General features: G+C 36.7%; 1 protein-coding gene across 2 annotated transcripts in view; it reads right to left on the bottom strand.

Moving 5' to 3' along the window:
* Window positions 1–7,591: 7,591 nt before the first annotated feature.
* HAT1 (histone acetyltransferase 1) overlaps window positions 7,592–25,597 on the bottom strand; it is a 20,065-nt gene continuing 2,059 nt past the window's right edge. Inside the window, exons 1-11 of one of the 2 annotated variants that reach the window (XM_031057057.1) lie at window positions 25,451–25,495; window positions 24,792–24,863; window positions 24,402–24,477; window positions 22,639–22,759; window positions 17,128–17,307; window positions 16,776–16,897; window positions 16,171–16,275; window positions 15,727–15,833; window positions 13,127–13,278; window positions 11,776–11,892; window positions 7,598–7,992 (exon numbers count right to left, since the gene is read on the bottom strand). In XM_031057057.1, coding sequence (XP_030912917.1) covers window positions 7,825–7,992; window positions 11,776–11,892; window positions 13,127–13,278; window positions 15,727–15,833; window positions 16,171–16,275; window positions 16,776–16,897; window positions 17,128–17,307; window positions 22,639–22,759; window positions 24,402–24,477; window positions 24,792–24,863; window positions 25,451–25,490 — 1,260 coding nt within the window. In that variant the 5' untranslated portion in view covers window positions 25,491–25,495 and the 3' untranslated portion in view covers window positions 7,598–7,824. Of the gene's footprint in view, window positions 7,993–11,775; window positions 11,893–13,126; window positions 13,279–15,726; window positions 15,834–16,170; window positions 16,276–16,775; window positions 16,898–17,127; window positions 17,308–22,638; window positions 22,760–24,401; window positions 24,478–24,791; window positions 24,864–25,450; window positions 25,496–25,597 lie in introns of those variants that run through there. The other variant, XM_031057051.1, reaches the window with a different exon arrangement.

Genomic DNA, 25,597 nt, shown 5'->3' with positions numbered 1-25,597 from the left:
GGCAGTGGTGACTGCTCCTTCCGCAGCGAGACAGAACTGCCGAAAGCGGGACTCGGTCCCGCATGAGTGCAGCCATACTATTCCATGAGGGCTAGAGCTGCCTCATAATTTCTTGCCATTAAAAAATAAACAAACACCAACCAACTAAGTAAGCAAACGCCACCACCCTCCCCTCAACTTGTACTTTTGTGACTAAAATAGGAACTACTCTTTATGAACTAATTAATGCAAAGGAAAACCTGGAAGGCAGGTGCCAAGAGGATGGTGCCAGACCTTTCCCTGTGGTGCCAAGTGACAGAATGAGGAGCAATGACCGTAACTAAAACACAAGTTTCATCTCAGCAGGAGGAAGAGCTTTATGTTGAGGGTGGCAGAGCACTGGAGCAGGCTGCCCAGGGAAGGGCTGCAGTCTTCTTCTCTGGAGACATTCAAAACCCAACTGAATGCATTCCAAAGTATGGAAGTAATCCAAGTAATCCTTTCTTACATCCTCACACAAATGTAATGATCTTTGTGTCCTTACATACATTCATGTGTACACACGCAGTGGTAAACTGTGGGATGAGTAAGTAAATTGTCAAATGAGAACTCAAAATGTTTATCTCCAGATTTATTTACCTCCTGGTACAGCCATTAGTAGTTTTTAACTTCCTATGTACAAGTTTTATGACTTAGTTAAGAAGAGACTCAAAGTCCCAGGTGGATGGGAATGCTGAGCATATTTACCTATATGTACTTTAGAAAAAACTCCTAAAAAGTATGAACTTAAAAATTACACTTCAAGCATTTCTGATTTTAAGGAGCAAATTCCAAGCATGCTCTGATTAAAAAAAAAAAAAAAAAAAAGGCAGCCTATCATATAGCTTATATCCAGACTACACAGTAGTTTAAAGATCAATACAATACCTTACACTGCCTCCAAAAAATAAAATATTCCACTTCTTATGGCCACATTCTGCATGAACTGACATGTTTCATCATCATGATTCAGTAAGGGGAGAATGATTATAAGATTTTCACAGAAATAACGCTATAGAAATAAATATAGAGAAAGAATTGCTAAGCCGATCAGTTCCACCTTGTGAGCACCATTCCCCTCTGCTCACTGGTGAGAGCTATGCACACATTTCCTTTGCAGGGCCCAAATGTGCACGTCTTCACTTTACTCCTAATTCTACAATGTAGTATTGTCTTTCAGGAGCATCATTTTACCCTCTTTTGTATCTTGGCAAGGCTTTAGGAATCCAGACACTCAACCACTAGTTCTGTAACATAAATGTGCAGTGTAAAACAATCACATATTTTGCTGCTTGGCCTAAGCAACTATATATAATTGCTTACTTATTATTACTATATATTATTACTATAGATAATTATAGTATATATATAAACAATATATACTCTTTAGGGGGTGTCCTTGTGTGTGCTTAAAGAGAACAGCACACTTCACATGAAAGTATCCATGTATGCTGAGTAATTAGTCACATTTTCCTCAACTGTCACTAAAGGAAGAAAACAGAGAGCTCTAAGCTAGCCTAGTCTCACCTTTCTTATTTGAGTCAGCAAGTATTTCCTACTCAGTGGAATGAGGCCACTGTTAGAGAAAATGAAGTGAATGCTTGGCTTTTTTCCTGCATCTGTAAGCCCTAAATTCCTTTATTGTAACAGCCTGAAAATTGGTTGATGGCATAAGAAAATGGAGGCAATTCTAGTTATGCTGCTACCACCTTTGTAATTACCTTGTCCTTAAGTGTCAGGCTATTTCACAAATACTTGTAGGTACTGACTACTGGTTAGATTGGACCAATTATTTTTGCATGCCAGAAAATAAGGGGATCAATCAAATTACGATCAATTACATTTCAAGCAAGCTGTGTAATTTTTGCAGTCTCTGGATGCATCTTCAGCCTAACAACAGTCTCTAATTTATGCTCAGATGCAGGTTTTCTCTTTTTGCTAAGAAATACAAAAAACAGATTAATTTTTAGGACCTCTATAGCAGTAAAATGGGGGTGAATATCTCTGAAAAGAGAGACATACCAGATCCTAACATAGCAAATCTGGAAAAAAATCACACTGCACTGCATTCAAGTTGTCACCAAAAGCAAATACATCACTTTCTTCTTCATGTGTATAATTGTTTTTTGGTTACAATTGACAAATCCCCCTGACATATTTAAGATGGACAGTGATGTCTCAAGATGGCCTGAGTGTCAGGTTGAGAGGCAGTTTTGGAGAAATTAATTTTCAGCTCAGGGTTTATTCAACACATATGTATGAAAGACTCTCCTTGAAGAATGTTTCACATCCCATCTCACTTGCATTGGTTCTGTGCTGTGAAAGTCACCAAGCACTAAATGTAGAATCTCAACTTTATTTCCTCCCAAAATTGGGCAGGCTGATATTAAAAGCAGAAGTGTGCTAAAGAAGACATAAAGCTAGGTTTTTAATGCAAGTTTCAAAGCAGTCTGTAGCAGCCTGTAAGACAACAGTTGTATCTTATGCACACACAGTCTTTTATAGAGCAATACAGAAACACACTGCTAGTTTAAGTATAAAAGCTGAGGTTAGGCTTAGACTTTCCTATCTAAGATTGTCTTAAAAGATGATTTAATTCCACAGCAGCTTTTGCTGATGAGACTGGTGCTGTTTAGGTCCTGCTGTAATCACAAATAGGTGTTCTTTTTTTCAGCACTGATGTTCATCTGATCCAGGGTCAGAGAGTTTGGAGCCCTGAACTTGCAAAAACCCAGAAATCTCCTACATTAGTGATACAAAATATATATAACCAGGTAAAGCTACACTAAATAAAATTTACATTGCACCTTGAGGGAAAGAAAAATAACTTATTTACAGATCCCCATCATATTAAATTCATTCTAGGCAAAGATTTACTCTTTTCTATGAAACTATGAAGTTTTAAAACACGAACACCCCATATAGCTCAGAGAAAAGCCTAACTAGAAAGAAGGAAAGCGTCTAAAAATAGCAGCTATTGAACATGGAATATCTCCCTTATTGCCCTACCATTTAGAAACAAAAAAGGGATGTCAAGCTCTTCCCATTGATCTAGATTTTCTTTATGTTTTATCTCTTCAGCTCAAACTGTGCAACAACCACAAATGGAGCACATATCTCCTGTGTGAGGATTGTTTACAGCATTACATGTTCTTTATTTACTGAAGAAAGAAGCTAGTGCTACTCTCAGAAAGAAAACAGTGCACAGTACTGCCCCTGCTATATAGATTTTTTGTACAGGCAAAGAGGGAATTCTGAATCCTCTTCCCAAGGCTTTGTCTTCATGGTGGCATTACCTGAGATTCCTCCAGTTTGGGTGGGAGCTTTATATCTGAAACGAGCTTTGGAGAGTCAATGTAGGACATTTTTCCCAACCTTTTCTCTCTGCCTCTGGAGAATTAAACGTATTTTGAACATGGAAATATGAAAACTGTTAGATTAATGATCCTTTGTACCTAGCTTGTACCATTCTAGATGTAAAAGAAGCTCGGCTACAGTGTGTAATCTTGTTTCTTGCAAGGTGTATCACTGAAGGCTTTAGTGCAAGAACCAAAGAACCTGGTAAGCATGTATTTGAATAAGTAGCTATGAGTAAAACTGATAGTTGCAATATTTTTCTTTTTACACTGTAAAAAAGATGAGTGATAGGGAGGCAAACTGATTCCTACAATTTTCCCACCAGTTGTAAGCCAGTATGATGGCAGATAGCGTGGCCTGCCTGAGCCAAGCTTGTATCTATTTGTACTGCTTCGTGTAATAGCCTTCCATTTTTACTGGCTGCACTAAATTTTTAGCCTCACAATTTCAAATATTGTCACTGGTGTGGTTAACTGCCTTTTGTAAATAGAATGTTTTAATAGAAAGAACCCAGGGTTAGAGTGAAATCTTTCTGATCATTGGAGAGTATAAACCAGCTGAAATTACTGAAAATCATGAGTGACAGCTTGGGGAAAAATATTTTGATGACTTTAGGCTGTTTTTTTCCCCAGAAAATGGAAATATCTGCAACACATACTTGCTTATGAGATACAGATGTTAATATTTATTATGCTGTCTTTTTTTTCAACTTAAAGTCCAAATTATCCTAGCAAGCAACATTTCACAAAGCAGTAGCAGTACAGAATAATTTTAAATTTGAAAACTAAAACTTCAAGGTTTTATGTGATAGGCTTACCAATGTAACAGGTATTTCTAGTTCCAACAGTTTGATACTGAAAAAAGCAGGTCAGAACTGATGCTGTGAGGAAAAGTAAAATGGCAAAATATGCAACATAAGATTTTCAAGCTTTCTAGTGTCTGACAGCCATGAAATATGATAAAGGAGAAGCATAAAGAACAACAAAGTCCCAGTGAGAGACAAAAGAAGGAATTGAAAAAAATCTATATAAGCACACACAAATCCTTCATACAGACATTATGGGCTGCTTACCCTCCTGCTGCTATTGCAGGGAGAGACAATAGGTCAGTCTTGAATTGCCTAAACTGCCACATAGCAGCTTTGTGTGCTGGTTCATAGGAGGCAAAGCCATTTGCTGCCCAAGACACTCCTTCAGCGACACACAGACCTTTATTCCTCCAACTACAGCAGTTAGTGTCCTTCAAATCCTGCAGATCCTGGTAGTTTGCTTTCTCGGTTCTGCAGCTATAGGTATTCTGTTGTATTTCTTGGGATTACTAGTTGTTGAACAAGAAGTTGTTTCCTATTATCTGCAGTAGGTAACTTTTATATTTCAAAATACCTGAAAGGGAACAGTTTGACCCAGGTTTCTGAACATAAAACACTTTTCAGAGCTTTATTTACCTCTTAGGACAAAATCTTGTATTAGCACCATTGACAATATCTTCACATTGGAAGAAAACTTGTGTCTGTCAATTGAACTAAATTCGCTATTTTACTGTATTTTTTGAAGTAGATTCACTGTTACCACAGCTGGATTTGTAAGTGATGGGAGAGCATACCAGTATCCTGATGCCAGGAGCATCTACAAAGAAAAACTTTATAAATATACTCAGAGATCTTATGTACATTCTGAATATTGAAATGTAAAAAATTCTCTAAAATGCTTTATCAGTATGTTGTGCAATGCTTAACTTGAAATTTGAGTGAAGTGACTAAAGAATCTGGATTTTATCAAAATGCAGATAAAAAGTCACATAAACCTATTATTAATAAGACTATTATTAGTGTTTGCTTTAAGTTTCTGTTAGCTAGTAATAACTGAAAAGAACAGTAGTGCTTAAGAAACCAAGAATAATAGGAACAAAAATATTTTTAATCCAGGATTACTTTAGCATCATATTGTGCCCAGAATAGGAGAGGGCTCCAATAGCATTCAGCTTCAGCTATCCAATTCTCATGCCCCCAACCTAGAGTGAAAGAGCTGCTACTAAGCCTCAGTGTTAATTTGTCAGCTCACAAATCCACAATTGAGCCCCTCCAGTACCTACTTGCAATTCCAAATAGACAGCTGTTAGTAGCTCACCGGTCTTCTCAGCACACAGAAGTCAAACCACACTAGTTCTCTTCTACACCTCAAAGTATTTGTTTAAATATAGTAGGAGGTCCTTGTTCTTAGTTATATTAATATAGAAATACTAACATTACACAAAACTTACTGAACTTTTATAAATAGTATTACACTTTTTAATTTCACAATGTGACTCACTGAACAGCTGGAGTTGCTGCTGTGTGTACTTTTGAGACAAGCATCCTGCCACTTTGTCCAGCAGCATCCTGAAATGTGGGTATTTAGTCAATTAAACCAAGAATGCATAGTCTCTGAAATGTTAGCTCAAACAGCTGCACCCCACAAACCTACTGAAGGAAACTGGCATGTGCCCCCCAGCAGTGTCAGAAGAGCTGTTGTAGTTTTCTAGCTGTCCAATAAGATTATTGCCTCCTTCTCTTTGCCAAGGGAAAGGATAGTCCAGACAGTTAAGACCACTTCAGGCAAAGCCAGCAGGGCTAGTTTAATTTGCTGATGAAGATTACTTCAGATAATTGGCTTAATTTACTGTAATGGATTAGGGGGTACTGACAAGGTCTTTCATGGCAGCAGAGCTGCAGAAGCTGTAATCTGCTGCAGGATGGAAGGATTCAGTTTCCAGGCCTCTAGGAAGCAGTTTATTCCTATTTTTCACACCAAGAAATATTGCAGTTCACAGGCACATCACATCATCTTACAGTGTTCCCAAGACCATACTGGAATGAGAAACCACTAAAGGAACTGGAAGCACTAATTCAAACTCTTTAAACTGTGTCAATGCAAAAAGAAAAAAAAATCTGTTATGAAAAAGTAAATCTGCCCTCGTCACTGGGTGAGAGAAGTTTTGCTATTTGTGAATAGCAAAAGGAAACTGTGATTGAGGAAAGCAATTTTGTGCTTTTTGGCTCAGTATTTCTAAGTCGGCAAACAGCCCATTAGGCAGTGCTTCTTCTCGTCAGTCCTACAGTTTCTTCCATGGCTTAAGCTCAGGGAGTGTTAGTGCAGGCTGCTCCAGAAGTATCCTAGACCTCTACACAGGAACCAAATTTAAGCACAATTCCTCAGTTCAGCTCTCCCACTTCTGACTTATCCCCAAGATCTGAACACGTTCAATAAAAAAACCAAACCATCCACAGAAAAAAACCAAACCCCAAGTTCCCCAACTTAACCTCAGCCTTACTATTACTACCAGGAAAGGTCTTTAAATGATTCTTACTACTGATTAATAGATTTGGATACAACAGTAGATGAAACACGTATCATACAGCCAAAGACAACCTAATCTGGAATTAAAATTTCTAAAAATCATTTAATAGAAAATACAAAAAACCCCACAGATTCTAGACATTTAAAAATTATTTCACTTCTTCCACATCACATGAGATAGTGGAGAACTGTCAACCTACAAGCTCCAGTTTTGAGAGCTAGACCTGAATCCCATTAGGACCATCAAACATGGTTCATAAATTTCAATGATCCTTACTCAGATTAAATCCTCTAAAGCATGAACTACCAGAAACGGTAACAATTTATTCCTCTGAGGGAGGACAGACAGGATATTTATGAACTAACCTCAGGTCTCAGAAGTAATGGATAGCAGAACAGAATCAAGGAACTATATAAAGGCAGTTGCTTTCTATAAATGTATGTTTCTTTCACCAGTAGAATTGTTTTTGGAGTGCTCACAAAATCTTGGCTGGTTCCCTAGCTGTGAGGTTTCTTCCTGAAAATCAAAAACCTGAAAATTTGGGGGTTTGAAGAAGAATGTGCTTGAGGCACTTCAGAGGCTTAAACAGAATGGGTCTGTTTCCTTTCAGCAGCAGGATCCACTTTCAGCAAAGGGTAAAGAGGCTGTGCACAGGAAACACCCAAGAGCCCACAGAACCAACTTTGTCACCTGTTCGTGGCATTAAACCTGCACAGGCCCTACCCTGTACAACGGGATCCATGGAGAACAGCCCCAGGAGAATCAAGTTAGGAGAAATGGGAGATGGCTTAGATTTATATATTAACTTGCTATTTAACTATCTATTAAGTCTTGATCAAAACAGAAGGGTAAAAGAAAGTTCATACAATTGAAGTAACACTGTATCTGAGAATCTACATTTTTTATTTCATCAAGAAGTGCCCCAAAACCTAAAGTACAACATTTTTAAATCTACAACACAAAAATAGAAAATATTCAAAATGCACAGGAACACAAGTCACCTTTAATGTGATTAAAACGTCACATGAGATTTTTTTGCAGTTAAGTGGCAATTAAGGATGTGTTTTACAACACTGTATAGATATCTGCAAGTTTCCTGTACAAGGAGGATCCTCATGCTTGTGCAAGTCGTTCTAGGACTCTTCGGTAATCTGAAACAAGCTGTTGGAAGCTCTCTTCTAACTGCTCACGTTGCAAGTTTAGGTCTATTTGGTTCAACTGATTAGTCATCTCCTCTGGTCTTAGACACCTTCTCATCTTGGCAAGTTCTCTCTGTTTTTTCTAAGCAATCAAACAAACAGTAGTTTGAACACAGCCAGTAATTATCAAGAATATGGTATTTCACTATGGTGTTTCATCAAAATTTATTCTATTTCAGTATCTTAGTTCTTTAAGATGTCCCTAATCCCAAGAGAAGCACTAACCATGTTTGATTAGTACTACCTTTGTTCTGTTAAAGGCTCATAGTTTCTGTATTGCCAATGAACTAGTGAAAGGAGAAATGGTTTCAGATTTTGTTCCTTAACCAAACAAATTAGGTCTAACAGTACACCTACTACTGAAGATGTAAGGCACAAAAAAGTTGACTGTAGAAATCTGACCAGGATACTTAGTCCTACATTAATTGCACTGGTGTCCCATTACATGACTATTCAGCCAAAAAATTTCCCTATAACTGACTATCAGAAATTAATTTTAAGCCTCCAATACACAGAAAAAGTTTTACAAACTCTTACAAATTATTCAAGTTACCAGGGACAAGCAGTAACAGCATTGAAAAGCAGTAAGATTATTCATAAGCATAAACATATTTGTACAGGAAGATAAGTTGTCTTTGCTCTGTCACATGTGATTTTTACCTGTTTCTTAAAAACACCTCAAAATACTTTTGTATTTTCTTTACCCAGATACACTTTTATATAGGTGATACCTATTTCTGAACTATTCAATTCTTCAGGTACTTTTCATTCTTCAGTCTTCTTTAGCTTTGTAAAAGCAGAATATCATTCAACACTTCATTTAAAAAAAGTATTATGTATGCCTGGTGTCTTACCAATAAATCTTTGCAAAACCTATGGAATCAATGTATTAAAACAACAAAATTTCACCAAATTATTCTATTTCTAACAGTCTCAAAATCAAAGCCCTTTTGTGCTCTAATTTTAAGCTTATCTCTCAAAGGAGTATTTGTTTTCATTCTGTGATTGATGCTGAGAGTCAGGAGGGAGGAGTGGAGACTACAGTGAATGGTAAATGAGTAAGACCAGAAAAACTTTTACAGTATCCCAAAGATTGCACAGATAGGCAAAGTTCAGTTCAGAAAAGGAGGTTCTGTACTTAAGTCCTGATGAGGAGTTCAAGCACATTTCTGGCCAATAATCAAGAAACATTTCTTTGTTGAAAGGATGTGAAAAGCAGCATAGATGTTTAAATTTTAGATTCACATTAGCTCTGTGTAGTCAAAATGAGTAAGATACTCAAAACATATGATGAGCTGCCCAAATGAAAATAGAGATGGATACCTTTTGGCCAAGCTTCCGTTAGTAGAACAACTAAAACTTTATTCCAGAATTAATTAAAAGTCTGCCTAATCAACAGGAGTGTCTGTGTATATTATAAACATTAGCTCTGAAAAAAAGGGTGCCAGCTTTTAAATGCCCACTACATCTGATACTGTACCATTAGGCCATCTTTAAGTTCCAGATTCCTGCTAAAAAGCAAATTCTCTTTGCATGTTTCAGATAACCAGTTGTTCCAATATCTATTTTCCCCCTCCAAATATACTACAAGCATATCCAGGTACACAAGATTTTGATAACTGCCATCAGTAACATTTTACCTGGGCAGCTTCAAGAGGATTCTTTGGGATAAAGTTGTTGGGCTGGCAGAAAAGCTTATTCAAGTAGCAAATAAAGTATCACAATTAAAAATCCAGTGCAGCACTGGTATCTACTTCCAAGAGAGATGACATGAAAAACAAAGACATGATCAAAGAGATATGTCTACCAGCACAATCTACTAATAAAATGCAGTTTGTCAGAAATGGAGAAGCCACAGTGCAACTGAAATTTCACAAGCTGCTCATCCTTTAAACTACCTTGGGAGTAGTAACTAACAGGGAGTGATGCCCTGTTAATATACCAAATATTTTCTTTCCTGTATTAGTGCTACTTATACGGAAAGCAACACACCCTGCTGCACCAGTCATCCCACATGCAGAATGTAGTTCTGCCACATGCAGAAAGGTCTCAGTATGTTTAGCAACCACCTCCTTGCTAATATAATGACTTCAAGGGGCATAGATGTATTACATGTTTTTCCCCTGAGCTTTCTGCATATAGTTTTTTTCCCTGCTACTGTTAGCCAGGAAATAATTCTAAGATGGAATACCATTTTTATTAAACTAAGGTAGCATCAACTTAGAATTATTCTACATTTGTACAGCACTGTTCAAATGAAGCGATCAAACAGTTTACGTAATAAAATGACACTAGTATTAGAGTATGGAGTAATATTCCTGATTATTTGTTTGGTTCCCCCCTCAAAATTACCCTCTCTATACTCAAAGTTAGTTTCATTACAATTTTTGTAAACTTTTTGGAAATGGCAGTGTGACTAAAATTTATTGGAAACTGTTTAAAATGAACGTATGAGTAAGCTATTTACTAGGTAGAACTACTATAAACAAGATGACTATTTCAGAACATGAAATTTAAAATCTGGGAAAAAAGGAGTTGGTTGCTTTAAGGATCCTTTTGAATCCCCACTGAAATAACAAAAAACTAAAAGTGCATGTTCTAAAGTAGCAATATTGCATATTTAGCAATACAAAATCCATTCATTATCCATGCACTTATTGTGTGCAAAAACTGAAGTGGAAACACCTGCTAGAAACACTAGAATTGAAAGCTGCTTATGAAATTTTGGATTTTGCCTACAGGACCTCAGTGAAGAGTGAGTGAATTGAAACCATGTAATAGTCATGAAAAACAATTGATGAAAAATCACCTTATTTGTAGTGGACACTGAGTGAAATTTAGCAAATGAGACAAGACACTTGTGAAAGAGAGCGTATTTTGATTAAGGTTCTGGCACTCAGCATTACATGAAGTTATCACCAGATCAGATAAATATTTAATAATTCAACGCTGGCCTCTCATGTCTACTAAGAGCCCCTGTAAGCCCAATGTGACTATAAGCAAAGTTTTGCTATTTGGTATAACAGGGTAAATGCTGCTTTAGGAAGGTTTTCAAGCTAATCAAGGTCATCCTTGTGCTCTGTTTACCTTTATATGCAGGATTTTGGTTTGCTTGGCAAATACTTAATTGACAACAGTAGCTAACATGCTAGTTACAGCAATAAACCTAGATTTATTCGTGGCCTTTCTGACTGTTGATTTAAACACTGATGCCTTTCACAACTAAGATATAATTTTTAAAATCCGTATCTCAAAGGTTCAGTTTATGCAACGCAGACCAACCACACTGAAAATCCAGGATGCATAAATAATAGGAACTAAGAAAATTACTCGGTACTATGTTTAATACTTGCTTGAATTTTTCTGCTGGTATTATTTTATATTCCATCTGCATGGAGTTAGTCCTATGTTGACGTGACTTGATTACTTCTAGCAAGCTGTTCTATTAAGACCTAGCAAAAAATTAGAACAGGAATCTAAACTATACCTAGTCTGCAGTGTAAACTTTACCTCTTCAAATTTCTGGCTTATCTATTTAAGGTATGTTTTTAACCTCTTCAAGAAATTGACCATTTTCCCCATTAAACCTACCTGGGCATAATGCCACTTGTAGCTAGATAGCATAGGCTTAACGGTAACCTCCTGCTGGAACTGTGCAGGAAACGTCAGGAACCAAACACAGGATCTTCAGTGCTGCTACGTACAAATGTCCTCTGCATCTGTATATATGTCAGCTGAACACTGCATAACTAATAGTAGTTGATTGGCAACATAATTGACATCAACTACATTTATGGAAATCAAAGTAAAATCAATTATAATTAGCCTTGAAATAAATATTAAATGATACTTAAGTCATATACACCTTATAGGGCCCAATCAGTCTTCTTTTAACATCCAACCGATAGCTTCTGGACTGCTCTGCATCACCCATGTTTGTTGCACGCAACCGGAGAATTTCATAAACTCGTCTTGTGTGTTGCTAATGAACAGAAAGGAGAATATTCAGAATTCACATTTGAATAAAGAGGTCACTCAACAGAACTCCAAGTGCAGAAATACTGAAATAGTAGAGTAATTCTTTATCTTATTAGAAGACAGGGGCAAGGATAAATCTGTCCTATCTAGTGACTTCAGTAAATAAACATTTTTCTTTTTACTTGAAAACAATTTTCTTCCATGCACCCAGCGTCTGATCTCTCAAGTGTTGCACCGGCCATAGGGGTACTTCAAGGACTTGCTGTAAGTGAACAGCAGAAAGCCCAGAAGCCAGAGTCCAAACACATTTCTAAGAACAAGGACTGGAACTAGAGTGATGTGAAGCAATACCAAGCACCATCTTCTTTGCTGATTTTAATCCACACGTATCTACTGCCCTTCACAAGGCCCCCTGAAAGTTATAAATATGAAACAACAATATATACACTTTCCTGTTTACTGGGGAAGAAAATTAATTAGTAAATGGAAAAACTGAATGCCTTTGCTATCAGGATCAGAAAGTATAACATCTGGGGAGAAAATTACATTGCTACTATTTTAGTCTTAACTTGCATTTAAGACCAATTATTTGTTTCTGAACAACACAACAAAAACAAAGTGGTTTGTTTGCTACATTACCACATGTTTATATATTGTTAAAAAACCAAACGAAATTTATTTATTCTTTCAGATTTAAAATACAGAAGGCTGCAGATGTAGTTTCCTTATATAAGCTATACCATTTTCATGAACACATCTGAATATGGCTTCACACTGCCCATCCCTCAAGGTTTAAAGTCTTCAGTACAACACACTCAAATACATTTTTAATTAAGCAGCTTTGCTATTTCACTGCCGTACTCAAAAATGAGTTTAATAACTCAAGATTACCATCAAATTTAATTGTTCAATTTAACTCTTTAGTTCTCCAAGTCTTTAGAGTTGCATTAGTAAGTTGTTTGCCACTTTAGCATTCTGCATTCCCAAAGCAACACTTACTTGCACACTCTTGAAAGAAATCAAAACCATATCAAATTCTATTACAATAGAATTTGCAGCTAAAAAAGGCAATTATCTAAAACCATGTAGGATGGTATCTCCTACATCTATCTCCTGATACATCCTTAACAAGTGTCAAAATAAGTGAGAGTGTAAATTCCATGTATCTCTATAAGTTTAAATTGTATTGTACTAGTTTGATAAGAATATGTCCAACTACAACTGTACTGATTTAATACCTTATTTATTTTCAATTTTTGTTGAGCTTCCGTCACCATTTCTTGACTGAAACCTTGCATTAACTTTACTGGGGAAAAGCAAACCAAATCTTGACAGAGCTTTACAAGAACAAAGTCTCTAAGCTTCACATAGTTCTCAGAAGGATCTTCAGCTAGAAAGAATAAAAAAAGAAGCTTATCACCATTATTTGTTTTCTCATCTCTGGTATGTAATTACAAAGAACTATGGAAAACAAAAGCAGATGCACTATCCATCAGTATATAAACAACTGTGCTTAACTGTAAGCACTGTTATCAAAGGTTTTGATGTTTGACAGTAGACATCAAACAGGTCACATTAAGAGAAACTTCTAATAGTTTGTGTATGCAGTGCTGTACATATTGTACATATGTATTGTGAAATGGACTTGTTTAAACCCATTTAACTCCTTGGGAAAAGACTAGCCTATAAACCTTTTTTCTTGTATCTTTCACCTATTCTATATTTGACAGTGGTAGAACTATTAAAAGACAAACAAAAGGGAAAATGTGGGAAAAGATTAGTGAAAATATCCTATTGTATACAAGTAAACTAGTTGAAGATATGTATTGAGCAGGAGTTAGTCTTTGTTAGCAGGGAAGGCAGGAAAAGCTACAAGAAGCCAAAGAACAAGATTATTCAAAATTACAAGGCTGAAAGGACCTAAGCAAAAGCTCATCATGATTTCAAGTTACTTCCATTTTACTTAAAAAGAGAGCATAGCTATTAAAACTGTTCTATAGAAAAAAACACTGAAATGGAGAAATAGCCACAGTTAAGATCAACATGAGCGCATATGCAACTATTTAATGCAAAAGGAAAATATGTACAACATTTTGAATATATTTTTTTCCTTGCCTCCGACAAGCTCACTACAAACAAGTAGCAGGGCCATGCTTCCCCTTCAACACTCATTTTTCTGGAAGCTAGCATTGTGGAGTTTATTGCTAACATCCCAGCTGCATTTTCCTTTAGTTTTAAGACTGTAAATAGTTAAAACTTGCAGTTTTAGGATGATCAAGAACAAAACAAAGCGACCAAGAAGGACTGGGATAGAAGCTTTTGCCACGTAGTGTATGTGGCACAGCACAACGAACAATTTATTTTTCTGGGTTGGGTTAAGACATATTGTGTATGAGTGGCCTAATGTTGTATGGCAAGCCTTATAGCACTTATTCTGCAAAAAAGATTGGAGAAGTGCACTAAAGCAAATTGATTAATTCTTTTGCATTCAGAGTAGTTAAAAGAAGAATGAGGCAGTTTCCAGTAAACACTAGCAGCATATATTTTGCTTGTGTCAGGACGACAAGGTATAAGTAGAACAAAATATTTGCTGCAAACGTGAAACTCAGAAGTAATTTTAATTAGTAAATAATTAGCTTTTTCAAAGAAATTAATTAGATTTTAATTTCTAGAAAAGTTAAAGGCTTTATTTCACAATTTTAGGTGATATGTAATTAAATATCCTGGCCATGGTCCAAGTCTAATGTCCCCCTCAAAAAGGACAATAAATACTTCTCTAAGAGTCTTAACTTTCATAATTTGAGTGCCATGCAGAATATTGCAAGCTTTCTCCTGCTTCATTCCACAAAAAGATGGACCAACGTTTTAGTGCACTTTTACTGTTTTCTACAACCCTGCTTAAGGCACTGAGCCAGGAACATGCCATGGGATTTATGCAGTAGCAAGTTAAGACTGCTCATCCTCAATTATAAAAGCTACATAAAGGTTTGTACTATAAAAAGGAAAAATGCATGATGCACATGAGTTCCTGTTGCATGAACTAAATTATACTTTCTTAGGTTCCCACAAACTGGATTGAAATTATGAGGTGGATTATTTTGTTACAATGATCTGGCAACAACGCATTATGAAAGCAAGTGGTCTATTGGATTTTAATTAGAATGGAGAGTTATTTATAACCAAAATGAGACTACACATAGAGTTGAATGGTAAACATGTGTTTGAACTGCATTTCTTCCTATACTAGACTTGAAACCACAGGACTGATGTCATGCCTGTGGCAATTTTCAATGCTAGTTTTGTTATGCACATGGACTCTTTATCTGCCATTTCCAGAATCTTCCATTTTCAGGTATTTGTGCACGCACACCTAATATCATGGATACCTTCAGCCAGCAATATGTGCTTCTAGACCACAAGTTCTCTATAAACTCTTGTTGTCTGTGAAATTTCAGTGTGCACACTAATATTAAATATGCTATTTTAGTTAGGTGTGTTGTGTCTCCCCTCAAATTTGAGTTTTGGCTAATAGGGGTAAGTTGAACAAGGAATTTGAAATTTGACAAACCTTGATCTCCTGGCAAACTCAGCTGTGTATCTCACAATAAAATAGTTAATTAGCTGGTAATCCGTTCATGCTAGGGATTGAATTTTCCTGGTGTGCTGTTCTCTGAGTTAAAAGCTACACCACATACACCTCTGTAAACTAGGGTACTATTAATCCTGAACTGAGCAGAAGCTAAATCTTCAAAAGGCTTTAAATTCACACAAATGAACATAAAAGTTAGCTTGTGGGCTAACAACCTGTAAAGTTCCTTATTAAAAATGTAACACAAACCTGTTATATCAAGTACTGTAGGAGAAGACATATAGTATCTATGAACTGTTTCAAGCAGCTGAGCACCATGGCCTTCTCCCTGGAATGGCGGCAAGATCAGCATCTGGCTACAGACAAAGGAATGCATTTCCAGTTCAAATGTAAGCATTTGGAAACATAACTCAAAGTCTTAAAAATAAAATGGTATTTCATTTTAGATTAAGGTATGTGCAATCTTCATGTTAAAACATGATTTTTAACAGAATCTTAAAACTGTTAAATATTCAAAACTTGTTTGAGATTCCCTCCGCTTCAAGAAGGCAACAATGAAAAAAATCAGTGCATAGACAGCTAATAATGGGGATTTTTTTAAACAAATCAACACTATTATAAACAAGTATTGGGAACTTCAGCAGTTCCCTCTTCTGAAATAAAAGGCAAGGCACGAGTTACACCGCCAATTACCTTACACGTGGCCGGGTTTTGTCTGGGTACACATAGTAATTATAGACTGTCATGTAGCCTACGGTCGCAAAGAGCGTAGCTCCATCCTTATTATACTTCTCAAATCTGCAGATAAAACAGAAAGCCAAGCAGGTCAATTACAGTTGCGCTCCCATGCAGTGTCCATTTTCTTTTCCATTCTCCAACTGAATTTTCAGTGTCAGCAAGCTACTCTGTGAGGGCCCAATGGGTACACCTGCTATGTTCTGAATGTACAATTCACTTAATTGGTGTGCAGCAACTTGGATAAATCAGACCTCTTTACAGCACTTCAGTGCACTTGCCTATTATAAAGATGAATAGGTGGCAAGTAAAAGAAAACACAGGCAAAGCTCATTTTACTGTTTAAGCCTACATTCAGGGCTCTAACGGACAACAGCATTTAATTCAGCTCTATTCTCAAGCTTTCCCAAAGCATAATGGAGGAAAACTCAAGCCTCATAAACAATGTTTTTTCTTTCCTGGGAAAAATATCATTATACTGCTCCAATAATTGGCCAGCCACAATTAAAACGCAGGCTTTGTGGAGGTAATAAGGTCCACTGTTGCTTTAGAGCTGTACTTACACTAGAAAGTAGTTCCATCTTTCATCATCTACATCAATAAAGCTAGCAGTTTCAATAAACCACATCAAGAACGTCTGAAGCCTTTCATGATATTCTCGAAAGCCTGGACATGTCATGTCAGCCTAGGGAAAAAGCCAGGAGAAGTCAGGTGAAACCTATCACAGATGCAAGAGGAAAATCTATGCAAAACCTAATTAAATTCTCTCATATAAAAAAGCATGTTAAAGATTAACAAACTGATAAAATTATAGTATTTATACACTACAGTTGAGTCACTATAGAAGGTGCATCTCTGCAAAATAAAACTGAATTTGGTTGCTCAAAAGCAGATATTTAACTAAATTTTCCATACCTTGTATATCTGATATGTTATATCTTCACCAGCTTCCTCATTATGGATAGAATATGTGTGTAACAGCATTCCAAAGGGCTTGAAGTTGACCTCTTTCTCCAGCAGAGACACAAAGTCATCTGAGTTTGTGCAAAAACCAGGCGGAATGATTTCTCTAATTTTACTTTCCACATCATCTGCCTGGAGATTACAAAAAGGGGAAGGATCAGTGGAAAATTAGAAAAAGACAGCAGTGTTGTGTTTCAGAAATGAATATACGAGACACACTATATCTACCAGTAACTAAAAAAACAAAAAGGAAAGAGAAAAAAGAAAAAGCAAGCATTCTTGGTCTTCCAGCAAGTAAAGGAGCCACACTCATGAGATCAGAAATGTCACAATCCAGCCTTTTTAAGCATCAAAAAACTCTTGGCTACAGCCTAAGTTCATGAACATTTTTATGCTTAGAGATTGATATATTTGTTCAAGCTTGACTAAGAGCATTGGTAGTTATTCTGTAAGTGCACCATGTTCAAAAGCCAAGACTTTCTAGACAGCAATTCCCCAAGACTAGCCTATCTACACAGCCTTGCAGAACTCAGGTTCCCAAACAAGCAGTTACAAGAGGTATTAGGTGATGCAGAACTAAGCAGAGAAAAAGGGACAAAGACCAAAAACGGTAGCTCCCAAACAGGGAAGTGACAGCAAGCACACTCTGGCATTCTTACGGCCCCCTGCTTGAAATGCCTGTCTATAGAATCAGCTGCAAAACAGTACAAACTCAGACAACCACATCCTGCATTCTAATAAAAGGAAGTTTTGAAAACAAAGTTTGACATAAAATACTACAACTTATGAATACTGTCAGCAAATCTGACCTGTAGTCTAACATACTGTGGAAGACAAAATATTCTGACACCAAAATTTAATTCAGAGATTACTCTTTTCAGATAGCCAAAGTTAGAAACTATCAGCTGAGCAGACTTCATAATCCTTTTCAGACCCCCAAAAGACCACTTGATTGAATACATTTACTACTTCTTTTTAACCATGAATATTTGATGAAGCTTCACAATAACGTATTACTGCTTCTCACCAGGCAATAAAACTTAATGAATTGGTCTCAACTTAACAAAACCATACTCCTCAATACAACCCCTAAAAGCCTGACATTACATTCAACAAAATGAGCTTACATTCAATTCAAACTTTCCTCTGGACAATGAATCCAGGTTTTTACTTAATGGAGTTTGCCGCGAGTTCAGCTGTAATGTTTGTATTGTATCTATTTCCACAAGGGCGGACACAAGAACACTTTGTGTTAACTTACTAAGCAGCTCTTTCACACCGTTTACATGCATGATGGGTATTAGTTCAAAACCAAGACTCTTGCTACTTAGCATTCAAAACAGGGAAATTAAGATGCTTAGAACAAAATACACTACAAAAGGCTAATACAACATGCTACTAATTCCTGTCCTTTCAACCATGGGCCCTTAAGCAGAAGCAATGCACCTGCAAATGAATAGCACTTTATCATTCAGTTACATTTTTAGCGTAGAGAAAGATAGACTTAGTTCAGCACAAACAAGTTTTATTCTTAATGGTTTGGTACTACCAACATTTATATTTGGAGAGAGAGCTATTAAGCAGTTAAAATACAACTCTACAGTACCTGGTGTAAGAATTTAGTAAAAATGTGTACAGTCTTTAAACTCATTTCATTCTCAAAACAAAGACAATTTGTTGGTGCCTTCACTATTCCTCATAAACCAATATTACCTAAAATACGTTTTCTTTACATTTGCTGATTTAAGAGGGATTACACAAAACCAGCCACTTCTTCTGAATCAATGAATTACATTAAAAACATTTATATGGAACACAATTTAGAAATGCCTTTTTTAAAATTGTGTAAATGCATTGTTTACACAGCTCTTATGTCTGCTCTACTGACAGAGCTGTAAGAAATCACAACTAAGAAAGAATCTGTAGCAATTTGCATTTTCTATAGCTGAATAAGCACGCAAAAATAATCTAGAATTAAAACAGTATTTCCAAGCAACAGTACAATAACTTAGATGAAACGTGGACGACATATAAAAAGGGTGAATATACAGCATGAAGTACGATATACATAATGTTTAATTATTTTGCTTCCCCTCACACTTGTAAGTTTCTTCATTAAAAGTAAGAAGGAAGCCAAACTGTGACCTGCACAAGTGTAAGGTAGCACATCCATCACTGGCTGCCACCAGAGAAGTCTTGTTTTCAATACAGCAGAAAGAATTAAAATATGCCAGAGGCTTAGCAAATAAAGCACCAGATAATACTTCTTGATTCTGTATCACTACAACATATTTTCACCTACTGCCTCCTAAAAATTCTCTTCCCTTGGAATGGGATCTGACACAAGAAAATACATTCTTCAATTATTTTTAGGGTTAACAGGATCTCTCCTTCTTACAGAGCAACTCCCATAATCCTCAGTTTGAGCAGCAGCAAACCATGCAATTTTCAGTTAATAAGACATGAAATACTGGAATCTCAATAGATCAACCACATAAAAAATAATTTATTTCATTAAAACCTGTACTTTTAAATGGAAACATTCATTACTAAGTAGGTCCTTTTCAAACACTTCTCTCTGAGGAGCCCATAATCTGGACCTACCAAAATGTGTTTACTGCCTTCCCTTGTGCATTTCTTTGATATTGGTGAAATTTTTTTTTTTTTAATCAGAACAAGACACTCGTATTTTAGAAACTGGAATGGATGCACACAAATTTCTCCTCAGAAAAACAATCCTTGTGACTACTACAGCAATGTTTAACATAGGCAAAGCAACTTAAAACGAAGCATGCCTGAATTAAAAACCTGTATTAAGCTGGCCAAGAGTTGTTAAGCTTATGGTTCATGAAGTGCTGCCTGTAATACATTACCTTCATAATCACAATCACGTAAGGTGACGACAGGAAATTTGGAATGGGCTTGTAACTACACTTGTTTTGTAGCAGGACTGTTTAAGTGGGTAATGTCTCTTTGTGCATCACATTTGACTCTGGGTAATTTTAATTTAGAAATTAGTATTATACTAATAGGCAGCTATGACATTTGCATACCACGTAGATGCTGTTTCAAAGTGACTTAATTTAAAATAACTATAGAAGCATACTTGAGAGTTGAATTTCTCTAAAAATTGTATGCACATACTTCAGAGGGGAGAAATTGAGTGATCAGCAGTATTACGTTACAAAAGCACCAAATACTGAACCAATACTTTTTAATTAACTTTTGTATAAAGCAAATGCATACGCTAGATGCAAAGTGAGATATACAGTTTAGTGAAATACTTTACCCCTATATCATCATAAAATGCAGAAAAAAGGAAGATACTGGAACAGCTGCAAATCTCAAAGCAGCAAGCAATTCAGAGGTCATTGCTATTAATATTTACACTAGAAGAAAGCAGTTTCTCTTCTGTTATTTGAAAGAATTAACGCCATTCAAGGGGTAAATTTTGTCTATTTTCACTAAATGAAGTGCCAGCTTTTTTTCAAAACATGATCATACTTTGCTGAGGCTTCCCCAATAACACAATTTCCTTAAAGATGGATCTAAACCACGTTAAGATGCATAAATATGACCGGACTTCCGCCTTTTGACATTTCAGGATTGTATCTCAAATGTCAAAAAAGATCTTAGAGAAAAAAAAAAAGTGGTATTGGGATGAATATTTCTGTCAGTCCCTAGCAGGGACAGCAGCAGCTGCTTTAGCAATAATGAAACCAAACTCAATATTACAGAATAAAACCACCTGCTGCTGAATGGGCTTGTACGGGTATTTGGGTACAAAATCCTCAGCTGTGAATAACTTTGTGGAGCATTAATACCAACCTGCTTGGAACCAGTTATGGCAAAGGCAGAAACTGCTGTCCTTTCCTAAACACCATCTATTCACAGCACAGGCCTATCTGTCATGTGTAGCACATAGTCTGCATCTTACTATAATTATCATCAGGAGGAGAGATCAGCAAATAGTTGACTTAGAAACATAAATGTTAACATGCATTCAAATCAACATACTGCTGTAATGACAGCTTACGTTTTAACCTCTACAAATGCGTTATCTTAGGGGGGATAAACTGATGGCAAATACAAATGCAGAAGAAGATTGACTACAGTCATGTATTTTTTCCTACATATGTTTAGATATAGCAATACAAGCAGCTTATTTGACTGTACAGTACTAGTAACACTAAGGGAAGCACAGGGTAAGCAACCACATTCTTCCCTTCAGTCAAGGCATGTAAATGCTCTGGAGAGCAAACACAAGTGCAGCTCAAAAAGATCTTTTTTGTCCCCATCTCAGTCCTTAAAGGAACTGGAAGAATAATTCAGTATAGGAAACAGGCCTTGAAAAAAGCAACCATTTTGATCAATCAAAAAACTGCAGTGAGCATAGGGGAAGACAGACCTTGTTTAGACCTCTAGAGAAGTAAACTGGGTTTGCCATTTGTACAGAAAACAGATGAAGTAAAAAGGTGCTATGGTGCAGATTCCTGTTCTATTTTGAAATTATATCACTGAAAGATTGGACAACTGGATTTTAATATGTTTACTACACAGCCAACAGCCTTTCCTTTTTTTCCTTATTTCCAAGAAATCCTTACAATTGAAGTGCATGACCTTTCACTTCTAAGACATGCTGCTCTAGCCTCCAAAGTATTTCAGACATGTCCAGGAACTTAGCCTGTTGAACCGAGTATATTCTAATACACCTTCAAAACAAGGAAGAGAAAATCTTTAATATAATTTTAATGAAGTCATTCTAATGTATTTCTCCTTTTACAGTAGGCCTTTCCTTGAATTTATTTAAATAAACTCCAATGAATTTGAAAGTAGTAACTTAAATGCAGTTTGAAGTCATATTTGGAGAACAAGTAGACAGTAGGAGAGGAAAAAGAAAAGCTATTCTACAAGTATTTTATAAGCTCAGAAAATCTGCACAAAAAAGAAGAAATAACCAAACAAAAACCCTGCAGGTAATTGTATTATCACATTCCTTTAAGAAAGATGTAAAGCATACATGATACCCATACAGAAGTTTATAATCTGTTTACTGCCCTACTTGTTCTCCATGTTTAGAGACACAGTCAAGCATAGTTTCTCATGAAGTTCTTACAGAAATCTCCTTTTCCTCCTCACTGCTTCTTTCCATCATTAGCCCCACCAATACTAGTTCTCCTCCTGGTCACAGTTAATATGAAAATACAAACTCGCCAAGTTTATTTTGTGGAACTGGCTTTGGCATCAGCATCTCACATCTGACTGTTCTGTTTGACACAATTTTGATTGTACTGTTGACAGGGAATGGGAAATGAAGTTCAAAGCTTTTTATTAGCTTAGCAAACAGAAGCTTTGTTTTGTTCCCTTTAATTTAAACCATGTCTAGGTGGGAAATTACTAAACCTAGAACCAAAGTAAACCTTCTCAACGTTATGTTAAAGACAGAGGCAAACCTGCACTTACCTCCACACAGTCAAACTTTTCAGTTACTCTTGATGTGTATTCAATGCGGAAGAGTGTAGACAGGTTTCCAGCAATGTAATACAGGAGGATCTTGAGTCCCTTATAGCCAAAAGCAACTTCACTGAGAAAGGAGAAAATACCAACCAGGAGCTCGATACAAAACAAAACATCACAGTGACTTAATTTCATGTGACATTCACATAAACTTTCCTGGTAAGGTAAAGTTACCTTCCTAATAGGAAAAGGGAATCAAACTGGATGTGTGCTATAGGACAGAGATAATGCCTTACACTGCTTCTATTATTTCGCTCCTCTAGTGGAAATATTCTGCGCTCAGTGAGTCCTTACTGTGACAGCTCAGGAGAGAATACCTGAAACAGCTCATACTGAGTTTAGGCTTTTTCAACAGCTTTAACTCATTAACAGTTATTTACATTAATTGATTGCTAACATTTATTAAAATTACTTTGCAGTGCAGTATAATATTTTGGAGTAAACTACTTCAATCTGTAATGTACAAAGCACAAATAACCAAGTATAGCAATTTGTGGAGTTTTCAGTTGACAGTTTCTGTTTAGTTATCCAATGCAACCAGAAATTAGTATATGCAAAATGAAATATAGAATACTAAAGCTTTTTTACAGTTTGAAAATATGAGCTGCCTGAACACAAACTGTATACTCTTATGAAGAATAGAAAATTTATCTTCTGAAAAAAAATAATGTTCACAAAGAAACAGGGCATTTTTTTAAAATTAAAGCATAGCTAAAATTTTTTTGTACTGGGATTTTTCCTTTATGGTAGTACATTCATAATTTAAAATCTGAAATGTATGTGCCAGAAGAAGAATTTGCTTGTTAGCTAAACTAACAGATCGGAGAGTTCTCTGATTACTAAAATTATAATTATTGTCAATGATAGCTGCAGTAGACATCTATTAGTGTAACTAATTTGTTACATTTAATATAGGTAGTTCATTCTAATTGGGGTACTTAGAATGCTTTCAAAAGGAAATTGAAATTAAGAAACACAAAGAAGTCCACAGAAACATGTAGGTGGATTCACCTTAGGTTTGTTTGGGTTTTTTGGTTTGTTTTTTTTTCTTCAGTCTATGGCCAGACTCCAGAATGAAAATACTCTACTGAAAATAATAAATGACATTTCAGCACTAATTAATTCTGCATACTCAAAATAAAAGAAACAATACTTTTCCACCTACACTTTAGGAAATACTTTGATATCAGAGTTCTTCTGGAGAAAGCAGCTGCTCATGGCCTGAACAGGCGTACTCCTCACTGTCTGCATGGCCATGCCCAGGGAGTGGTGGGGAATGGAGTGAAATGCACCAGACAGCTGCTCCCCTGTGGTGTTCCCAGGGCTCAGGGCTGGGGACAGTCCCATTTAATGCCTTTATCAGTGATCTGAATGCTCCATAAGTCAGATTGCAGTCAACACCAGGCTGGACAGGAGTGCTGATCTGCTGGACTTGGGTCACGACAAGTGACAGACTTGGGGAAGAGCAGCTGGAAAAGGAGCTGGGGGTGCTGGCTGACCATGGACTGGACATGAATGAGTCAGTGTGTGCCGAGGTGGCCACGAAGGCCAGTGGCACCCTGGCCTCTATCAGCAAAGGCAGCAGCAGCACCAGGCCAGCACGTCTTACCCTGCACTCAGTATTAGCAAAAAATTTTTGGCTTTTAATGATTTGGAAACAAATTTGCCCTTTGGGACCTATTAGTTTAAATCTGGAAACCCTAACTTACTCATCTCCAAACACTTGATGGCTGTACTCTGGATTAAACGTTGTGTTCTCATCCTCCAAATCTTCAGGAAAGCGAACTGAGAAAATAAAAAGAACAGACCATGACCAAGTTACCATCTTTCATTTGTTTATCCATAGAAGCCCTGCTAGCTGTTCATGCACCTTTCCACTAGAGTCAGACAACTCAAGTTAAGAAACTATGTGAGAGTGGCATACAAAAGAAATGAAGGCATCCTGTACAATTTAGGTACACGCTACTTGATCTGTGAGTATCAAACCAGTAATCAGACTAGAACTGAGAAACTGACACAGATGAATACATGTATATATTTCATAGGAAGATACTGGAATACTTCAGTATCGCTTGTACAATATTAAAAAGTGGCATTACCTAGCTTCAGCTGAATTGCCTCATTTGTATTACATTTGTATTCAGCCAGCTTCTTCTCTGTAGTAGTAAGTCCTGGAAAAAAAAAGTTAAAGAGGATAAAGAGATCTATTTCACACACTCTTCTGGAACTAGAAAACATACAAGTATCTCTTTTTAGTTTCTGAGAATTAAAATCATTACTATAAAAACATTAAGTACTCTAAGTTACTATGAATTTTCACATGTGCTATTAAACCATGTTATACTGAATAAGAATTCAGTATAACATATTATAAGTAACACGTGTCAGGACATTTCATATGTTTGCATTAAGTCATTTTCATAAACTGCTGTTAATGAACTAGAGTGGCACGTACACCACTAGCAATTATTTAGCCAGACTACTCTTCCAGAACGGACGAGGAACTAAAATGCAAATAAACTGTATTTCATCTGATTTCCAAAGCCTAATCTAGGCCAGAAGACAGGTTTCACCTCAGGCGTGTTCAAAATGCTTCACAAACATAGCCCCCCTTCATTTCTGGAGTACCATAAGAAAGTTCTTCTACACCTTACTTCCGGCAGCAAACTTGAAATAAGAACGCTTTCGGGTTTTTAACTCGCTGCCCACCGCCAGCAAACTCGTGGCCACGGACACGCACTCGTTTAACACTACAGACCGTGGGGCCATAAGCCGGAGACACGCAGGAGCGGGGCCATGGGAACCGGGCGGCAGAGACAGCCGGGCTTCCCTCCCTCACAGCCTACTCCCCGTCCGCCCGCGCTCCGTCTTCACCCGCATCCGCCGGCCCCGAGCTCACGCTCCC

This window comes from Geospiza fortis, unplaced genomic scaffold (assembly GCF_000277835.1).
Source record: "Geospiza fortis unplaced genomic scaffold, GeoFor_1.0 scaffold112, whole genome shotgun sequence".
In the NCBI taxonomy this organism is placed as follows: domain Eukaryota; kingdom Metazoa; phylum Chordata; class Aves; order Passeriformes; family Thraupidae; genus Geospiza; species Geospiza fortis.
Note: the sequence above shows the minus strand (reverse complement) of the source record. Positions and strands in the feature narration are given on the sequence as shown.